This window comes from Pipistrellus kuhlii, unplaced genomic scaffold, assembly GCF_014108245.1.
Source record: "Pipistrellus kuhlii isolate mPipKuh1 unplaced genomic scaffold, mPipKuh1.p scaffold_m20_p_9, whole genome shotgun sequence".
Classification (NCBI taxonomy): Eukaryota; Metazoa; Chordata; class Mammalia; order Chiroptera; family Vespertilionidae; genus Pipistrellus; species Pipistrellus kuhlii.
The window spans coordinates 20,244,583-20,266,377 of NW_023425595.1; the positions used below are offsets into that span (position 1 = coordinate 20,244,583).

Sequence of the window (21,795 nt, forward strand, 5' to 3'; positions counted from 1 at the left end):
CTAAGTAGGACTTCCAGCAGTTGTCCTTAGTAGGACAACAGACAGCTAAGAAACATAATAGGATTAACCTTTCTGAGACAGACAACAAACTCCTTGGTTGTTCTCTGCACAGTGGTGCCCGGAGGCTGGGGAATGGATTAAATAATAGTTATGTGATTTTATGGAGGAAATTTGTTATAGCAAACTCTATCCTTGGATATGCAAGTGTTTTCAATTTTCTCCCTCTTTTTAACCAAGAGAAATTTGGAAGGCATTCTCCCCCCAACCTACCCTTATCTGAATAGTGGTCAGACTTATACTTCCCACCCAATTCTTTAAAATCCATCTCTGTAGGTATGTGTTTTTGAATGAAAGCAGTGATGGAATGGCCCTGGAGGAATGTAATTGCATCGATTTCCTGGGCCATAATGAAACATCTGCTGCTGCCGGTATGGCCACATTTCATCTAAGTGAGGCTGCCAACAGAGGTAAGATCCTATGGAAAGCTCTAGGCCCTGCAGCCAACGTTTACTATGAAACTAATGACTTCACTAATTAGCTTAATCACACACACAATGTCTAATAATTATTTTACTGATCCATGTCCCTATTAATGACATGGTTGTTTGTGTCAACTCCCCTTCAGAAATTCAAAGAAATTTGAGATGGGATGGTATCTCCCCTTTGTGTTTGGGAGCCCCCACACATATATATCAATGCCCAAGAAATATTTATTGTCCAAAAAATACTTGGCCAGTGCAGGGAAAGAGCTTGGAAAGTTGCATTCTAAGGGATAAAGGTCTGAATCGTGGTCTGGCTGCAGAACTGCCACTTGATTTTGGACAAGTCACCTATTCTCTCCAAAGGACATCTGTGAAATGGGGATAAAATCCTTCCTTTCGAAGCGTAGGCAGGGGATCATATGAGATGACATATATTAATAATATATGCCTGGTACAAAAATCGAATCGTTAGATTCGATTGTCCTGGTTCCCTCTTGGAGGGTCTGGGGGTCCTGCTGGGAAATGTGTGCTTCCCGCACAGCCCTATACACACCAGATTCCAAGGGCGACACAGAAATGCAAACTAGTAACACCTTGCTCTGCTTAGGGGTCATGTTCTGAACTGTCAATTCTGCCTCCTTGGAAGATGCCTGAGTATAAGACTATCCCCAGCTCTCACACCAAACAAAGTAATAATACACCTGGTAGCCATGCTCTAGTGTAGATAGCAGGATCCTTTCAGCTCACGTACAGAGATCATAAAAATTAAGCTATTCCACATCTACCTGTGCCTTTCGCATCAGCCAAGGGCAGCCCTTCCTCAAGTCATTGGCCATGATGGAGAGAACACCACACCTTCTGACCCAATAGAGCTGTTTTTAGAGGTGCAGGGTGAGGGTGCTGAACGTGGAAGGAACCTGGGATTCTTACTTGGAAGAGGAAAGCTCAAGGGACAAGCTGCTACATGATGGCAAAGATCGACACTGTCTGTGGGCTTCAGGAAGCTGGATCCTATCCAGGGATTAGAAATGTAAGAATAAAGAACTCTGTTGCCCACTAAAGCCACAAAATATGGAAAGGCTGCTTTATGAAGGAATAATCTTCCCGTCACAGGAAATACCCAAGCAGAATCTGAAAGAGTCATCAGTGAGGGACAGAAGGGATTCACAGGCTGCACATTAAACAAACAGGAGTGTGTGGTTCCTCCAAACTCTACAATCCAAGATGCGGTCTTAACTGTAATGCCTTGTACATGACAAAGCACCAAGGGAAAATCCATCTATTTGCACAAGCATGGGGAAGAACTAAGCAACTGATCAAATAGCCTCATAAAAGTCCATTCCTAAATAAACACACCATTCGTTTTCGTTTCAAGGGATCAGTTATGAAGAAGTTACATTCAACCCTGTAGCCACCATGCAGAGTCTCCACAGAATGATTTACCCCGTAGTCACACACGCGAGGAGTCCTACTGCTGGAATGTAAAGACAAGTCACCCCATGAAGAAATGTTCATTGGCCACCAACACCTTTTAACTTAATGAGGAAGAGAGCTTGCTCAGGCCTGGCTGCTCGGGGCTGTTCCCCAAAGCAGCGCACAGCACTCAGGATCTCTGAGCTCTCGCTGGTTTCCCAGTCCCATGGCAGCGGAGCCATGGGCAGAAGGAGAAAAGCTAGTGATCACAGGCTGCTATTGGATCACACGCTCCAGAATGTGTTATGTGGAATGTTCTCTGGTGGCTCCTTTTTCAAATGTGACTTTTGCTGAACTGCATGCCTGACACGCATCCATGTGGCTCCTTAGGACACACATCTGATCCACGCTGGGATCTAAAGCCTGGCCCCCCTCTCTTGATGTGCACACGTAAGCTGGGATGTGTGTGGAGATCTGAGCAGGCATCTGAGCTCCACACCCTTTCCTTGGTCCCTTTCCTGGGCTATCTGTGCCCACCTATGGATGCAAGGGAGCTACAAACCCTGGAGAAAAGCAAGCAGAATCCATCCCACATGAGGGGCCCTAAGCGACTGGGAGATGGATCACTCACAAACTCTCTGCCCATTGCTGTGCCCAGCCGGCAAAACAAAAGGAAATAGTTCAATCATTCAGATGATTCCTGGAAATTAATCCTCAAAGCTAATGGTGTGATGGGTAAGATTTGGTCATACGGGCTACAGACCAATGCCGCCCATGGAGTGGCTATTTAAATGATGTGGTCAGTGCATCCAATAACTGGATTTCAAACCCAGACTCAATTTCCAGCCCAAGTCTGGAAGTGGTAAGAGAGGAGAATAACACAGCCACTGTTAAAAGTGCTTACCACTCACTTCCCTGGTTAGAAGTTGCTGGAACCCAGGACACAGAGCTGGGGTGGGGAAGAGAGACAGAGGTGGCCATCCAGAATTCATTGCAGCAGGCATTCTAACTCAGATGCTAACTTTTCTCTTTAAATGAAGGCTGACAGTGTAGCATTAATATTTATGAATGGAATTAACTGCATGACAACTGTGGATTCTATGTCTTTACAGAATGCCCCTTTGGTCATCATGGTCTGGACTATACTGATAGTTAAATAATAATTTTTTTGTTTTGTTTTGGTAAAAGCAGCATACTGTAATCTTTCCAGTTAATAGAGGATGCTGAGAACAATGTTCAATTGGTGTTTCCATACAGGAAAGAAAAAAAAAAGGCAGTATTTTGAGTCCCAACTTTTGTTGGAAAGAGATTTTAAGAGTAAACAAGGTGTTTCAAAGTTTAGTGTCAGAGCAGCCCAGTGCCCCCACACGCATGAAATGGGATGTATCTTAAAAGATGATTTGCCAACAGGTGAGAGACTTATGTACAGTTCTGGGGAGGAGGGAATAGATTGTGTGAGAGAAAGAACAGGAAAGAAGGAGAAGAAAAATAATAAGAAAAATAACAAATTTGTTTAGCTCATCAATCAATGCCATAGAAAACCAACTTCGAATCATGCTGGGTTCATGCCCTCCCAGCAGGTGGCTCCACAGGAGGCTACATGGCCTAGGGACAGAGTTTCTGGGGCTCCACACTCACCAGTGAGTTCTTCCAGGGCAGGCTGTCCGCTCTTGGAGAAGTGGCTGGGCTCCATGCTCACCCCCGCGGAGCTGGACTCGGAAGTGACATTCCCTTCGGTGTCAGTCTGGGACCTTCACACACAAACCAAAGCAGAGACGCTTGTCATGAGCGGTAACTCCCACGCCTGGACCACTGCAGTCTTTCCTCAGCACCCCCGCCCCCCCAAACCTTAGCCCCTCCTTCAGCAAGAAGCTTCAGAATGGAGCAGACCAGCAGACTGACACTAAATAATTCATTGGCGCATGTGGAGCAATGTCCTAGAAACAGAGAGAGCCACCAAACTGGAAGAGATGAAATATTCATCGCCCAAATGGAGGGTCTGCTCTCCTGCACTGGGGAACGCTCCTCTGTGTCCCCATCAGGGCGCCAGGTCTGGCAGGAAAAACGCTGGCGAGCGTACCGGGTGGTTTGGACCATTTAGTCAATGCCAAACAGTGACTTCCACATCACCAGCCACACCAGCAAGTCAAGCATCGGATGACTCCCCTGGCAGCCCCCTTCCTCACCCCACCCTCCTCCTCCTGGCATGGGCTCTCAGGACTTGGTGCCAAGCAGGTGTGTTTGCCCTTCAGGTGTCTGATTCACAGCTCAGATTTGCTGACATGAAAGGTCTCACTGATCATTCTTTCAACATTTGACTGAAACGTGTACTTCCCCAAACCCTCCCCAGGCCCTTATGTGTCAAGCTGGATTGAGGCAACTGCTTCACACAATGTGCTCTTGCCCTGACTACCCCTGTTCATTGAGGGCATGCAAATAGATAGCGGCACTCAGATGCATAACCCCAGGTGTCACATTGCTAATTCATCAGCATCCTGAGCAACTTCACAACCAGACTTCACCTTCCATGAAGAAAGCGATTGCCAAGAATGAGAATTGTCTTAAAGGTGGGGAATGTGCTGATAACCCTCAAGTCATCTATCTAGTCTTCCTCCCTTTGGCCTGGAGCCACCGGTTCCCATTTCTGGTCATCTCTACCATTAGTGAGATTTCATATTCCCAGTGTTCTTCTCCATCCGCTGGCCAGAGTCCCAGCTCTCCTCACGTTTGCCTTGGCCCCACGAGGGCTTTGTATACAGGTATGCTGCCTCCAGCCCGGGGGGCTGTATGTGGCAGCCAGGTGTAGAAACCAACCCACAGATTTTATTCTTGTTGGAACACACACTATTGTAAAGCTTTTGAATTCATTTCTGCATTTAAAAATTGGGAGATTTCACAAGAAATGGCTGGAATTCTGCCTTCCCAGTAAAAATAAGCAGCTCTGGATTGAATGCGCTCCACCTGCCGATGCTATGTGGTGGCTGCTCATCTAGAGACGTGGAGTTCCCCTCCCCACAGCTTGGCTCATCCTGAGAATCCCGTTTTTTATACTACCTTTGGGGCCCAAGCAGGAGATGGGCTCTATCTTAGACTGTCCCTAGGCCTGGTCCTCGCCCCACACCATTTCGCCTGTTCTCTGTGATTCTGATGTGACCACATCATCCTCTGATCAAAGGCTTTCCATGGCTTCCCATTTCCCACAGAATAAGGTCTGCCCTCCTTATGGTAGAAGGTGCCCTGCATCACGGAAGGTGCCCTCTTTCACTGCCAGCCCCATCTCCTGCCACTCCTGCCCTGTACACCCAAGCCTGCCCTCTGCCCCACCCACACATGGCTCCTCTCCATGCCCAGATCGTGCCGTGCCGTTGGTGGTGTTGTCTCTGTAGTTTCTGTGACGGCTGCCTCAAGGCCCCGCTCCTCTTTCTTCTTTAGTTTGCTCCTGATCTGCCTCTAAGACGCAGCCCCGAGTCATCCTGAGCTGAAAGTCCTGCCTCGCTTAGCCAGCAGCCAGCTGCTCACGCCACCCGTGTGCATGTCCACAACACTCCTTATTTTCCTGCTTGTTACACTCTGATGTAATTAATAAATCGTTCCTCAACTCGATGGAGCGCTCTGCAGGCGAAGGCTGGCTCTTGGACATGTGCCCATAAGAACACTGCCTGTTAACTTCACACGCTGAGCAGGCACTCAAGGCAGGATAAATGCATTGTATGAATGAATGAGAAACGTTTAAGTCTAGCACGGTGCTGGGCAGTGGGAGGAACATCACCCTTGGGGCCTGACCCTGCAGCTGGCTTCAGGTCTGGAGTCCATAACTCGATAGCCATGCACTTCAGAGTAAGTCACTTCACCTCTGAACCTCTGGACCTGTATCTGCATAATGGGAACAACGGCGACCTCTCCTGGCTGCTACAAAAACCACATGTGGAACGACATAAAAGTGAAAACAGGCATTCACTGTTGCTTCTACACTGATAAATCAAATTCATTTTGAGTGATTCCTAAAATGATTTATCTTCCTTTCATCCCCTGGAAAAATCACTAACATGGAGAGGATTTGGGGGAAGCCATCAACTGGAGAGAGCGATTTAATGCATAAAGGAAGTCTGCACCATTTTAAAAACCTCTTTGATCGAGTCTCTCACTCTAGAGATGCAGACAATCTGGCACAGAGATGCAGTGACCTGCAAAGCAGAGACAGTGCAGCAACCAGCAACGTTCTCTCACTGAGCCGAGGCGTTAAACACTAGCTCTCATGGCTACTAGCTCTGTGACTGAGAGCAAGTTATCTAATTCCTCTAAGCCTCCGCTTGTTCAGCTATAGAACGAAGATTTCAAAAAAGGTAGGCAGGTCATAGAATCATGGGGATGAAGAAATGAGCCGAGGCATGAAGAGCTCTTAGCTGGGTCTCTGCAGACACTTGGTGCTCACTCAGCAGCGGTTCCTGCGGCCAATCCAGGGACCACACAGGGTGCTGCAGGAGGGACAGAGGCCAGGGGTCCCGGCTCCTTCTCAGCGCTTTTTTCCCCAGCCTCTGCCTGCCTCACCTAAAGAGCAAAGGCATCTTGAGGGGCAGAGGGACATCAGCCCGGGGAAGCTTAACATGAGGCTTGACAGATACACACAGAATTTTCTCCTTCCTCCTACTTGCCAGACGCTTGCTCTTTACCATTAAGAGTGTATTCTCTCATAAAAGAAGCTTGAAATGTTTGCCCTGGCCAGTATTGCTCACTGGTTAGAGCGCCAGCCTATGCACTGCAGGGTAAAAGGTTCGATTTTCAGCCAAGGGCATGTGCCTGGGTTGCAGGTTCGATCTCTGGCCCCAGTCGGGCACATGTGGGGAACAACCAATCGACGTGCCTCTCTCATATAGATATTTCTTTCCCTCTTTCTCTCTCCTCCCCTCCCCCATCTCTCCCTCCCTTCCACTCTCTCTAAAACCCAATGGGAAAAACATCCTCAGGTGAGGATTAACAAAAAGAAAACAAAACAAAAAAAGCTTTAAATTTTAAAGAAAGATTAGATATTTTTATAAACTTGTAAATGATTCCAGACCCCAAAAAAAGGGGGGAATGGGACTGATGGTGATCAAAGACTGCCATATATTTTAATTTTGAAAACTGTTCAGAGAACAACTGTATGAAAAGCTGTGCGTGCAGACGAGCGCTGAGTCGTTATCTAAGCCTTGGCCCCCTTCTCTGGCCTGCTAGCGGAGCTGATGACGTGATTTAATAAAAAGATGACTAGCTCCCAGTTAAAAGGTTCGGGCGTGACCCTCAGGCCTGACATTGTCTCACTGGCTGGACCCGGCTCACTTTACTCTGAAGCCACTCCAGTCAGTCTTGCCAGCAGCTATTGGCAGGAGTGCTAACAATCTCCTAGGACACAGCTCAGGCAGGGAGAGAGGGGAATGGGCACGAGTCTAAACCTATGAACAGCTATGAGCACACATGTGTGCATATGTGCACTGGCATTTTATATACAAATGTGTACCTGTGCTTATATGTGACTGTTGATGTACTTCCACATACCTATGGGTGTATGAGTGTGTGTGTGCAGCTGTGTATGTATATGTACCTAGAGTGGAAACTATAAAATGAGAGCCTATATGGCATTCAATCATTCAATCCTTAGTCCCCTTTTGCTATGTAGAGGTATCGGTTATCATTCAGCTGTGCAGCCTGGCCAAGGACACAACACATCCAAAGCTCAGGGTCAAGCTGACTACTGTGAGCATAGCTCTGGGGCTTCCTTAGGAACAGTGCTAGGGGAGCTTCCATCCGATGGAGAGGACTCCTCCACATGCACCAAGTAGTACCCGGCCAGTGCCTGCATTCTGCAGAGGCTCTCACGGGGCCAGAACCACACAGAGCAGAGCAAGCAGCAGCACCTGGCTCCACGCCTGTCCCAATGGATGTGCTGCTATCAGAGTCAGAGACTGAGGGACAGACAGAAGGACAGTCAGATGCAAACGCCCAGGCTTGTCTCCTCAGCACACCCTGGGTTCTTTCCTTCTTCTAGAACTGGCCCCTCTCGCCGCTCCCCGTCTCCCTCCTCCTGCTCTCTCCTCCGACATCCCAGCACACAGCAGGGCCTGGAGACCTGCTTACTCTGCGTGCTGTGCTGAGAAACGGCGTCCAAGACCACCCCTCTGTGAGAAGAAGCCTCAGCTACTCAGCAGGGTGGCTTCTGGGTTTTTCATTTAAAAAAAAATTAAAAAAAAAAAATATATATATTTTAACAAAAATATATCCTTACAGAGAGGAAGGGAGAGGGATAGAGAGTTAGAAACATCGATCAGCTGCCTCCTGCACACCCCTCACTGGGGATGAGCCTGCAACCAAAGTACATGCTCTTGATCGGAATTGAACCTGGGACCCTTCAGTCTGCAAGCCAACACTCTATCCACTGAGCCAAACCGGTTTCGGCTGGGTTTCTCATTTTTAAAGTACATTCAGGACGGGCTGATGTTGGAGCCTGTGGAGTGACACCAAACCACCCCTCACGCACCTGCTTGTGCTGCTGCTGCTTCTGAAATTACCCCCACACGCCTGGTGCACTCCTATTCATCCCTGGTCAGCTCAAACTTGACCTCCTCTCTCTAGCTTTCTCTGACCCTCCCTAAGCCCTGCAGTACATTCATTGCTCCCTCAAGTGCACTGCCTCTACCTCTGAGAGAGCTGATCCCTGGTATCTCAGCTGTTGCCCTAACCCAATGGTCAGCGAACTCATTAGTCCACAGAGCCAAATATCAACAGTACAACGATCGAAATTTCTCTTGAGAGCCAAATTTTTTAAACTTCTTCTAACGCCACTTCTTCAACATAGACTCGCCCCGGCCGTGGTATTTTGTGCAAGAGACACACTCAAGGGGCCAAAGAGCCGCATGTGGCTCGCGAGCTGTGGTTTGCCGACCACTGACTTAAGTGTTCCCAGAGGGCAGCACTGGTTCCTGCCCTCCATCACCTAGAAGCCACCAGAAAGGCCCCTTGTCCATGGCCCAGGAGGGGTGGGCGGCTGCTCCTACCTGTACAGGAAAGGCGCCACCGTGGCAGTGTTGGGGTGGCTGTACTGCTGCTGGGGCTGAGGTAGCTGAACACTGACGGTGTTGCTTCCTGTGGTCTGGGTGGTCCCGACGGACCCGCTGATGGTCTGGCTGCTGATGCTGTGGTTCAGGCTGGTCCCACCGGGGCCTTTGCCCTCCGAGGACGCCAGGCTGGAGGAGGAGCTGGAGTGTCTGCCGTCCAGCTGGGGCTTCTGCTGGGGGAGCCCCGAGCTCGGCTTCCCACCCCGGCTCCGCTCCCCGTCCTTGGCAGGGGCAGGGGCACTTGGGGACTTCCCGGGCATGCTCTTCATCCCCGGTTTTGGGATTCCGCTGAGGGAAGGGGCCGGGGCCTCTTTCTTGGCACTGCTGAGCTTGCCCCCTTTGGGGATGAAGCTGGCGATCTTGGAGGACTTTTTTGGCATCTCGGTGGCGGCAGTCCCACTGGGGTCTTCTTTGGACCCCTCTTTGAGGTCCGGCCTCTCGGTCACGGAGGCTCTCTTGGCTAGGTCCTTGCTTTTCTCCTTGTCCTTCTCTCGCTGCTGTTTCTCCTTCTCCTTCTCGTTGCCTTTTGGGGAACCCTTCTTGGTGGTCAGGGCCCGGCTGAACGTTCTCTGGGCGATACCCTTGAGGGCAATCTTGGGGCTGCTGGATGCGGGGCCCGCCGTGGAGGGCGTGCGGCCGGGGGCCTCCATCTCATCGCCCTCTTCGACGCTGGACAGAACCTCCAGCCGCTCACAGCTCGTGTCCCGAGACCCAGGGCCCTCCCCTGCCTTGGAGCCCCCTTTGCTGTTGAAGAGCTTCAGTTTTTCCAGCATGGACTTCTGGGTGTTGGGTGCCGGCTTCAAGGCTTCGGGGCTGGGCCTGGGGGCTTCAGGGCCAGGCTGCTTGACCGAGAGCATGGACGACGTGGCGCTGTGCTTCACGCTGATGGACTTGCTGCGCCAGGGCTTGGTGGCGGTGCCGGGCTGGGGAATGGCCGAGGAGACGCCGCAGTTAGCAAGGGTGGAGCTGCTGCCGCTCTCAAAAGAGGCAGGTGCGCTTTCGCTCATCCCGGGGTGGGAGGAGGCTGGGCTGGCCACGGGCTCTGCAGAGATGGAGAGAGAAGGAAGGCTGAGTTAGGGTCTCACTGACGGGAAGGAGGGTTGGCCACGGTTCCTCAGCCGATCACTTCTAGCCCAAGTGCCTCAGGACCCCCCCACTCCGTGCTCTGTGTGTGCGTTACCTGAGGTTAATTTAAAATCCTCCCTCGACTTCCTCCTGTTCTCCATCACGAACAGCTCACATTCCCGCACTTGCTGTGCAAAGGCACGCTGATCTGAGCATCAAATGTGCATGCACAGAGCACAATTAACACTTATATTTACGGGAAAAAACAACAAACACTGGTGGTGTTGTAGGAAGGATGTAGGAAAGGTCTACTGCGTTGAATCATTCAGCCCACAGCACCCGTTCCCAGTTACGGGAAACAATTGAGCATTATCCAACCCAACTTTAAGAAAACAATATAGCTGATACATTAAAACAGAACAGGAAAAAAAAAAAAAAAAAAAAAGGAAAGGAAAGGAAAGGCCCTGGCCAGTGTGGCTAGTTGGTTAGGCACCCTCCTGCCCTATACATCAAAGGGCTGCCTGTTGGATTCCAGGTCAGGGCACATGCCCCATAGGGGACATGCAGGAGGCAGCCGCTTGATGTTTTACTCTCACATCAATGTTCCTCTCACCCTCTCCCTTCCTTTCTCTGAAAAATCAATAAAAATATTTTTTGGGGGGAGAAGGTGGAGGAAAAGAAGGAAACCAAGTATCATCTTCACAGAAGGATGATTGCCCACAGAAGTTGCTAAGTCCTATCAAAGCAGATCTGTTTTCCCCATTTGGCACTTTTAAAGAGTTACAAACACGATTCAGACCAGACTTAACATAGGAAAGACTTTTCAGCTTAGCGTATAAACCGTGCACGGGGCTTCATTGTCACGGGTCATCTGAAAGTCAAGGCTTCCCCTTCACGCTCAGAGGGGATGTCCCTGGCCAGACTCTGCTCAGAAAAGCCTCAACATACTTCCAAACTGGAACTGGAATTTATTCTGGGAAGGGCGGGTTCCCAGCCAGAGTTCTCTGCTCACCACCAAGGCGGCCCATATCACGGATGTGAGCACCATAGTGCCCTCCTCAGGAGCAGCCAGAACCATGCAGTCCTGCTGCGAGCAAGGGCGCCCTCAGTGCCAAGGCAGCAGGAAGGCCTGTGGCGGCGGAGCCCCGTGCCCACCTGCACCCGCATGCGCCCACCCACCCGCCCACCCGGTGCCCAGAGCAGACGGATGCAGCACTTCAGACCCAGAACACACGTCCCTGTTTGCAGTCAGGGTGACACGACTTACCGAGCGGCAGCCACTTTCTCCCGGAACAACGCCCTGTGAAACACTCTCCTACCGGAGAAGCTGTCCTTCCAATTGTCACAAGTGTTTTTGGTTAAACTCCTCATGTTTCTAATTAGCCTTTGTCATCCGTAACTGCTCCGGTGCCCAGAAGCCGGCAGGATTAACGGCTGCTTCTTCGGCTCTTTCTTTCCTTCTTTTCTCTCTCTCTAATACCTATCTTCCGCTGCCTTCTAGCAACAGAGTAAACTGTGTACAGAGCGGCTTTTTATGATTTAAAAGTCAACGGCCGCCCAAGCGGAGTGAAGGCAGCCCCTGTGTGGGACACGCACGGTGCGGGGGTGGGGTGGGTTGGGGCGGGGGGAGCTCCAGGCAGGGGAAAGGCTTCCCTCGCTCTCAGCTGCTCAGGGAAGCCACAGCCCAGGGTGATCCAAAGCAGACCTCCCAATGTTTTAAAACACATACATCTTCCTGACTTACTAGGGATTTGGGTTGGGATGGGGGGTGGGGGCGGGGAGCCGCACAATCCTCCCTAAGAAAACTCCCGAGGCGGTGCTGGATCTCTTCCTGGGGAGGCCGGAGACTGGCTCAGAGACAGACTCGTGGCACCCACCCACGCCGCCTGCCTCCTGAGCTCTCACAGCCCCGCGCTGCTCCCAGGGGGCCTCGGGGGGTCGGGGCACAGTGTTAGGCGCACATGCGGTACAGAGGGGATGACTGCCCAATGTTAGGGATGAGAAAACTGAGGCTCAGGGAGGGCTAATGACAAGCCCTAACTCATGCAGCTGGAAGCGAACATCTCTGGGATGGGAGCCCAGGGCTCCTGACACAGTGCTCCTGCGGGACCATATTTCCGTGACCTCCTTTGAGGAAGAAAACATGTAAACAACAGCCACGTGAAGGATGGGAGAGCTTTCCAGGCATTGCCTTTTCTATTGTGTAGGTGTGTTTATGGCATCTGAGGTGAGGCCTGAGCCAGCCGACACTGGAAAGGAGGCAGCCTGTAACCCCAGAGACCAGCTCTCTGGAGGAAATCCTAATCCTCTTCCAATGCCCAATTCTATTTCTCTTAGGACAGCTGTCTTCCCTTTAGTAGGTGGGGGCTCAGACCTAGGGCAGAGCATTCATTCATCCATTCATTCATTCACTCATTCATTCAATATATTCATTCATATCAATTGTCACACATTCAATGAGCACCTTAGTACATAGAGACATGGTTCTAGGCACTTGGGATACATCAATGACAGACAAAGATCCCTGCCCTCTGGAGCAGGAGGGACAAACAATCAATGCCACTCATGAATCCACTGTATCATCTGTTAGGAAATAAGTGCTCGGGAGAAGGGGACTTAGGGGAGCGGGTCGCAACAGCCTTACAGGATCGACGATGTCATATCTAGAGACACACCGCTTTTCCCCAAAGGAATTTTAGGCATATTCCCCACTGGCCATGCACTGACCATACACACATGAATCACTGGGCTGTCTCTGCTCCCATGCATTCCTCGGAACTTGGAAAGCTTGTTGAAAATGGTTTTGATAAGAAATGCCCCTACCTAGCATCTCTGGGTATTTTTTTAAAAAAAAGTTTTTATTGATTTTTAGAGAGGGAGAGAGCGAGATGGGGAGAGAAACATCAATGAGAGAAAAACATCCATAGGCTGCCCCCTACACTCCATCTAGTGAGGATCAGGCCTGAAATCTGGGCATGTGCCCTGACCGGGAATCAGACCCATGACCTTTCAGTGCATGAGGCAATGCTGAACCAAACGAGCCACACCGGCCGGACAACATACCCATCTGGAAATTAACCAACAACTATCTAGCTAAGGACTGACCCAGGGTTAAACAGATGTGAAATGTGCAGACTAACTGAAGATGCTTGTCCCCCTCAGGAGAGGTGCGCGGTGGAGGGAAAGGGCTCACACAATGCAGGCAAGACAGGCATTCACACTCGCTTCTCAGGCCCTGCTGAGACAGCTCCCAGAACCTCCTGCTTGTCTCTCAAACCCCAGCTCAGAGCCTTCTCCTCCGCCACACTGTCTGAGACCCTCCAGCTGAAGCATCTGTCTGGCTTGTATCACATGGAATTGCTCCCTACTCTGTGTTTTCCTAGGAGACTGTCCACACCTCCCCATAAAAAGATTTTGGCGGGCCACCTATTATACTTACACCAGCCACTGGAAATACAGAGTTGCATAAAATATAGCTGCTGAACTCACTGTCCAATGGGGCAACAGACCTCAAAACAGAACACAGCAATCACATAAAGGGCTGTGCAAGATCCAAGGACCAAGATCCACCAATTCTTCCTGGAGGGTTTGGGAAACCCACACAGAAGAGGTGATTTGAGTTTGTCATGCTAAACAGCTATCTAGAAAGCTGCCGTTTCATGAGTGTTAAATGTAGATTAAATTTGAGTTGATTTAAGGAAAACAGGAAACAAAAAAAAAATGCAAGTAGTTCACAGATTTGGCAAAAATCACATAGAAGGATTATGAAAGACTAGAGTTGGGGAGCACTTTTCTATTAAACAAGAAATATTTATGCTGTATTAAATCTTTCTGATGTAATCAACCAAACAGAAATCAAATCAGAAGGCGCGAATAAAGGAGAGACTCAAAACTATTCTAAGATGGCTACTTTTAGAACTTTATACATATTAAAGCATGACATTTTGCTGAGAATGGCCAGGTAGGGCAACATGACTGGGCTTTGCTTAGCCAAAGATAATTTTAAAAATAATGCCTTTCACAAGTTTTTGATTATTAAACATAGTAAGAATGACAGTTTACATCACACCCAGTAAGTCTAAAAATACCATATGTCAAATTGAAAAATATAAAGACATCCTCTTAGGATGCACAATGAACTTTGATATGTGCTGATCACAGGGCCCCGATCAGACTTTATGTCCCACTAATGCACCAGACTGTGCCCTGCAGATTGCACATTTTGGCTTGAAAAGACCAGCTTACAAGGTCCACCCACCACCAACTGACAAAGCAAACAACAAGAAAAAGTCTCATTTGAAATATTGCAGCAAGAAGAAAAAGTCTCATTTGAAATATTGCAGACAGGATGCCTTTGAAGAAAGGCTTTTATTTTATTTTATTATTATTATTTTTTTTAGGATTTAGGGAGAGCATGAATCCTCCTTTGGGGAGGGGAACAGCTTGGTTTTTCTGGCAACCAGCCTTCACCTACCCTGACAGTAACCAAAATACTTTGTAAATGAAAATACTGTCCATCATAGATGTCTTCCTCTCTCTCTCCATGAGGAGCAACATTGGCCCCAGGTCCCTCTGTCCCCAGCATCTTAGTTCAGATCTGAGTTAGGGAGACGTTGGTGGTCTGATCCCAATGCCAGCAGATACTCAGGGAGTGTACTCCAGGCCTGCGGATCTCAGCTCCCATCACCCTACTGTGATTGTTAACCTGCCTCCAGGAAGTTTCCCTGCCTAAGTGTTCCCTGTAATCTTCAGGAAAAGGCTTGATAATTGGGCCTGGGAAAATGTTTGCAATTTCCTATAATTTGTTAAGGTGTCAATCTTGAGCATTTGAATGTGTTAGGCAAGGGTAATTGAAACCAGTTGTGTGTGTGTGTGTGTGTGTGTGTGTGTGTGCGCGCGCGCGCGCGTGCGCTTTTTTAAGTATATAGACTCCAGGCACACAGGCTGCAGACTCTTTTAAGAGCTGCTTAAATCAATTTCTGTCCAACCCTGTGAGCCATCAGACCACAGAGCCTCCCTCGATCCACTCATTGGTGCTGCAGGATGCCCTGAGCCTGGCTGGAGAAGCTTTCTCAGAACTGCTGTGACCAATGTCTACTAATAAGGGCACGGGCTTCAACACAGTATTCTCTCTAACTCCTTCTTGGGGAGAACCCTTGGAGGGAGGAAGAGAGAGAAGGAAGGCATGAGAATCACAATGACAAAGAGAGGGCATGGAGTGAGGAGAAGTTGGGCTCTGGGTCCATATGCTCTGAATCTTCTTGTGTCTACAATTCCACGAGCTCCTGGAACAACCAAGTTAGAATGAAGATAGTGATTTATACAAACAAATCTTTTTTTTTTTTAAGTTGTTGTTAATTCAACCCCTGTCAAAATCCCAATGATGGTGGTTTTTTGTTGTTTGTTTGTTTGTTTTTGCAGAAATAGAAAAATCCATCCTAAAATTCATAAAGAATTTCAAGTGAATCCAAATAACCAAACGTGAAAAAGAACAAAATTAAAGATTGCATAAGTCCAGATTTCAAATGTACTACAAAACTACAATAATCAAGTTTGTGTGATATTGGCATAAAGACAGACATATAGACCAAGGGAGTAGATTAGTAAGCCCAGAAATAAACCTATGTATATATGGTCAAATGATTTTCAAGACTATTCAATGGGGTAAGAAGAGTATATTCAATAAGTGATGCTGAGAAAACTGGATATTCACAAGGAAAAAAATTGAAGTTGGATTAATACCTTATACCATATAAAAAAATAACTCAAAATGGATCACAGACTTAAATGTAAGAGCTAAATGTATAACACTTAGAAAAAAACAGAGAACAAAAGCTTCATGACACTGGACTTGGCAATGGTTTCTTGGACATGACTCCAAAAGTAAAGGCAACAAAAGAAAAATAGATAAGTTAAACTTCCAAAAATTGAGAACATTTGTGCATCAAAAGACACTATCAACAGCATGAAAAGGCAACCTATGATATGGGAGAAAATACTTGCAAACCACATATATAATAAAGAATTGAAATCCAGAATACAACAAGAGCCCCTGTAACTCAACAACACAACAAACTGATTAAAAATGGGCAAAGGACTTGAATAGACTTTTCTCCACAGACAATATCCAAATAGCCAATACGCACATGAAAAGATATTCACATCGTCAATGATCAGGGAACGCAAACCAAAACCACAATGAGCTACCACTTCATACCCATTAGGATGGCTGTTAAAACAACAAAAACAGAAAATAAGTGTTATTGTGGGAATGCAAGATGGCACAGCCATTGTGGAAAACACAATGGCAGCTCCTGAAAAAAAAATTAAACATAGACTATGATCCAGTAATTTCAATCTTGGGTAAAGACCCTAAACAAAGTTAAAGCAGGGACTTGAACAGATATCTGCACACCTATGTTCACAGCAGCATTACACATAGCCAAAACGGTAAAAGCAACCCAAGTGTCCATCAATGGATAAACAATAAATATTGTTTGGATAAATGAATGGACAAACTAAATGTGATATGTACATACAATGGAATGTTAATCCAGCCTTCCAAAGGAGGGAAATTCTGACATATGCTATATCATAGATGAACTTCAAAGACATGCAAACTGAAATGGACCAAACATGAAAGAACAAATACTATGTAATTCCACTTATAAGAGGTACCTAAAGTAGTCAAATTCAGAGAGACAGAAAGTGGTGATTGCCAGGGACTGGAGGATGGAATGGAGAGTTATTGTTCAATGGGTACAGAGTTTCAGCAGGGGAAGACCAGAAAGTTTGGGAGATAGATGGTGTAATGTTGTACTACAGTTTGAATGTACTTAATGTTTCTAATGATTCTCAGAGAATCATTGATATGAGAGAGAAACATTAATTGGTTGCCTCTTATATGTGCCCCGATGGGAAACAAACCTGCACATAACCTTTTGGTGTACGAGATGAGGCTCCAAACAATTGAGCCACCTGGCCAGGGCCAGAACATTATGTTTTTAAATGGCTAACATGGACAATATTATATGAGACTAGAGGCCCTGTGCACAAAATTTGTGCACTGGCGGGGGTGTCCTTCAGCCTAGCCTGAACCCTCTCTAATCTGGAACCTCTCAGGATCCCAGACTAAACTGGCTATTGGACATCCCTCTCACAACCTGGGACTGCTGGCTCCTAACCACTTTCCTGCCTGCCTGATTGACCCTAATTGCTTCTGCCTCCTGGCTTGATCACCCCCAACTGCCCTCCCCTGATGGCCATCTTGTGGCAGCCATCTTGTGGTGGCCATCTTGTGACAACGTGGGGGCGGCCAACTTGTGATGACATGAGGGCATTGCACAAAGAGCAAGAGTCACCTAGGCTTTTATTAGTATAGATATATTTTATTACAGTAATAAAGTAAGAGTTGTGTTTGGCTGCAGGTAACAGAATTCTGACCACCATGGCCTACACAGGTGAGGGGTTCACTACTTTTTTCCAGTGCTTAGCATGGGCCTTGCATACACAAAGGGCTCAAATAAATGCTGGTTAATTCTTTTTAAAGATAGTTAATGAATCATGTGAAATTGTAAAGTTTAAATATTACCTTATCAGTGCTATTTCATTCTAGCTTGAAAAACAATTGCTTTAACAGACTAGTGGTCCTCTAACAAACCCTGGTAGGCACATACGTTACACCATTCGGCTTTTTCCTCCTTCACTTGGCTGTCACTAACTCTTTGGTCAAGCTCTTTCCTCGGACTGGGATGCCTCAGTGCCCCCCTCATCACCTCATACCCATACCCAACCTTAGCCCCCAGTCTCCCTTCCCTGCCATTTCCTCTGGGAAACCAGAAGCCACCCCTTTTCATCTAAAGAGCTACAGGCCCTATGGGGCTTCTCTGGGGTCCCTGATCCTTGCTGGCCTGCACAGTGGCTAGCAGTTGCACTCAGCTTACTTACAAGAATGGCTAATGCACTAATAGGTGCCCAGAAATGGCTGTTGGAAAAAAAAAATCAATCAAACAACTAAAATCTATTACTCACACTGGACTCCTCCATATGGTTCAAAATTAAAATCAGGTGTGCCTGGCTTCCCCCTCTTAGCTAACTGTGCCAGCTGTTCTCTTTAAAGCTAAATGAACTCAGAAGACTAGAAACCTTAGTAATGTTTGTGATGCTTTCAATGATCTTTTTTTTTCTTGTATGGTAGAAATCTTGCTACATGGGTCACTGCAAATTCCATGTACGAGTACTCCAGTGTCTGTGCAGGTGTGACCCAAACCAATGGGCAGGTTGTAGAAGTGTGTTATTATAACAATGAAGCTGCCTCTTTCTGCATGACCATGAAGTTCCCTGCTGTCCTGGTGACTTTCTTACCCAGGAGGCAGTGGGAAAGAGGCCCTCCACAGCTGGGGCAATGGCGGTGAAATTTCTTTTTAATACCTTTTACTTCAGCAGCTTATGTTGGAGAAAACAAAGTGAACAAGGGGTAATGAGGTCACTTGCTTCTCTACTGGTAACTAAAGAGCCATAAAATAAGGAAGTATCATTTTCCTACACAACTTCTACTACCTTTCTTCCAGCTTTACGAGGCACATTTTCAAACCCCACTTGCTGGCAGCATTTGTATAAAGCTGGGCTTATGTTTCACCTGGTAATAGCAGCTTAAAGAGAGAATACATTCTTAAAATCTCACCCTCCCTCCCTCACACCCTGTACCTCAAAAAGTGCCATACACATATTTTTTAAATCTTCCCTCTCAGCTGGATAAGGAGATATTATTTGACTGCTGACATTTCAAGGAAGATAATTAAAAAAAAAAAGTGTTCCTGTTCTTTATCTTTCATTTCTTGAAGCCAGATCACCCATGAAACACCTCCTTCCTCTCTTTTGAACTTATTTGTTCAAAATCCTAAGCAACATGTTTCAGGAGAAAGCTTTTGTTCTAATTGGCCGAGCCATTTCTCTATCTTGGACCATATATGGCTATGAAAAAGTACAAAACTGGCTGCACAAAACCTTCTCCCCCCCCCCCCCCTTTTTTTTAAGGGTGTATGAAATTTCAGAGATTATAAACACTTTTCAGGGGGCCGGGCTCATTTTTGCAGGAGGTCACTGTCCACGCTGACAGCTCTTGGGCAGGGTGCAGTGGTTGTACACTATTGCCAATCCAGCCCTCTAAGACACAGTGAGCTAAGGAATTTTGCAGGCCCCTCCTCTCAGATCCCAGCCCAACCTTCTCGCTTTCTCCTGGGGCAAAGGACTGCCACTCCGAGATAGGAGCCTCCAAACCAAAATGCTTTCCACTGAACAACACAAATAACAGAAGGGATCCTAGGGTCACACACATTTGGAAAACAGAGGGCTGAATAGAGGTATACCTCGTTTTATTGTGCTTTTCTTTATTGTACTTCACAGATTTTGCTTTCCCTTCCACCCCAAATTGAAGGTAATACCCTCGCCACCCATCAAAAGGATTATGATTGCCTTATTGCAGTGGTCTGGAAGGGAACCAATGATAGGTCTGTAGTAGTCAAACACTGTCCTTGCCTGCAGGCCTTCTCAGAGTCTTTACTGTGCCTGCTTACACCGGAAAAATGCAAGATGACAACGGCATGGTGTGATTCCTTATGTGTATTTTTACTGCCATAGAACTGATTTTATGGAAGAGCTTAAGGAACTAGCCTATTATGGGATGCAATTTGGTAAACATGGTCCTAGCGGGGAAAATGGGGACAAAACTCAAATCAGAGAAGACAGCTATTCAACAGGATACAGCCACCAACCAGGAGAGCTACACAAGGGAGAAGAAAGAGAATCATCCCGTTACCCTCCGAGAAGTTACAATCTAAGACTGTGAAAGGATTTCATGATATGCACTCTGGGCACTCAGCATCCTGAATGTGTATCTGCTCCCTTTTATTTCAAAAGGATTAGTGGGAGGCTCTTCACTAAAGTCCATGACTGCATGAAAACAGGAAGCAGGCATTCTGGCTGCACCGTGATAAGCCCAAAGAAGAGACTTCTATCAACAGTTAGGCTCACTGCGACGCGTCCCTGGGACATGGCAGCCACAAGCACTGATGTGTTCTTAGCCTGTATTAATAGAAGAATCACATTCGGAACAAGGGAGGTGAGATCTTACATAGCTGTACACAGCTCAGGTGCAAGCTAGAATGGCGAAATCTTCAGACTTTTGGACCTGGGAAGGCTTCTTAGAGATCTGCTATGAACTCACTCATTTCCCAACACAGAGACAGAGCCTTAGGCAGGTAATGCCTTCTCTGGGGTCTTGCAGTTGGTAAATGTCACATCTGTTGTTGAACTTGGGACTCTGGAGCTGGTTAAATAAAGTAGCTTTGTTGGTCCTACTCTCCAACCCACCAATTCAGAGCATCTAGTGGCTGGAGTGCTAGCTGTCGTCCCTGTTGAAGTGCAATACCCAGGTATTTAAGAATTCCAGTCTTCCTACAACACTGAGAAATGGTAGCTTGCCCAGGACCAGAACTAGAATCTGAGGATGACCCTAATCACTCTCAGTAAGGAGCAGCCTGAAGGACTGAGGCATTCAGCGTGGAGAAGAGGGCTTAGGATAAGGCAAGTGTTCCAGGAACTCGTATCACCAAGGTGGCTTTCCTTTCTCTTTGATTTTTCTACCCACTGACCCTGAACAGAAAAAATATATATATGTATGCCCATGGCTCAGGTCGGCTCTGAATAAGAGTGTGTGGACAGTGAGAGGTCAAGGACCCATGACAGCCCTGGGGGTGGGGGATTCCGGGTTCCACGGAGATACGTAGGGACAGCCAAGGAGGGGCCAGAGCTGGGGAAGGCAATGTTCATAGCAACTGTGAAAAAGGGGAGCGCAGCCAATCTGTTTTTATATGTTCTCTGCTTTACTTCTACCAGAGCAGCTCTCTTTAGATGTAAGATTTCATGTGACATAAGATTTTCATAGGGAAAAAACCTATAACAATGTTAATAATTATATGTTAATAAGAGTAATAGCCAACATATATGGAGCCTGTGCTTTGTGCCAGACACTGTGCTAGAAAGCATTTTTAAAAATAAGTTTTTAATGAATTTTAGAGAGAGAAAGGCAGAAGGAGGAGAGAGAGAGAGAGAGAGAGAGAGAGAGAGAGAGAGAGAGAGAGAGAGAGAGAGAGAGAGAAACATAGATGGGTTGTCTCCCGCACACACCTTGACAAGGGATGGAACTTGCAACCTGGGCATGTGCCCTGACTGGGAATCAAACTGATAATCTTTAGGCGCATAGGACAGCACTCAACCAACTGCGCCACACCAGCCAAGGCTAGAAAGCATTTTTATTGTATTGACTTTTCATTTGCAAGATAAATCCAGTGAAGGAGGTAATGATGATTCCATTTTTCCAAGGAGGAAACTGAGTCATGGGGCTTTAGCAGGTTACCCACGTTCAAACAGATTAGGGCCAGCCAACTTTAATTCACGCCCACACTCTCCAGTCTGCCCTGCCTTCAGAGGATACAATGAACTGGACTCTCAATGCCCGTGCTCCTCTCTTGGTACAAGACACAGCATTTTCATCAAGTCTTCTGTCAATGGTTTTCAGAGACTCAACAGCAAAATTCTCCAACCTTTATCTCCTTCCCCGAGGAAAAAGGGAAATTTTCCCTCCAGGAAGTTCTTTTTTAAAATGGGGCCATCACACACTAAGCAATAATTTAAGTATGGTTTTTGTTCTTCAAAATGTAAGATGCTGGCAAAATGTAATCTTTCTG

General features: G+C 47.2%; 1 protein-coding gene across 9 annotated transcripts in view; it reads right to left on the reverse strand.

Annotated features, from left to right (window-relative positions):
- The window catches only part of NAV2 (neuron navigator 2), a 355,228-nt gene that overhangs the window by 139,403 nt on the left and 194,030 nt on the right, over nt 1–21,795 (reverse strand). For all 9 annotated transcript variants that reach the window (XR_004986047.2, XM_036426216.2, XM_036426215.2 and 6 more), the window contains 2 exons: nt 8,924–10,025; nt 3,534–3,646 (listed from right to left, as the gene is read on the reverse strand). Coding sequence is in view for 8 of the 9 variants with exons in the window: in XM_036426216.2 (XP_036282109.1) it covers nt 3,534–3,646; nt 8,924–10,025 (1,215 nt within the window). In the remaining variant the exon portion in view is untranslated. The remainder of the gene's footprint in view (nt 1–3,533; nt 3,647–8,923; nt 10,026–21,795) is intronic.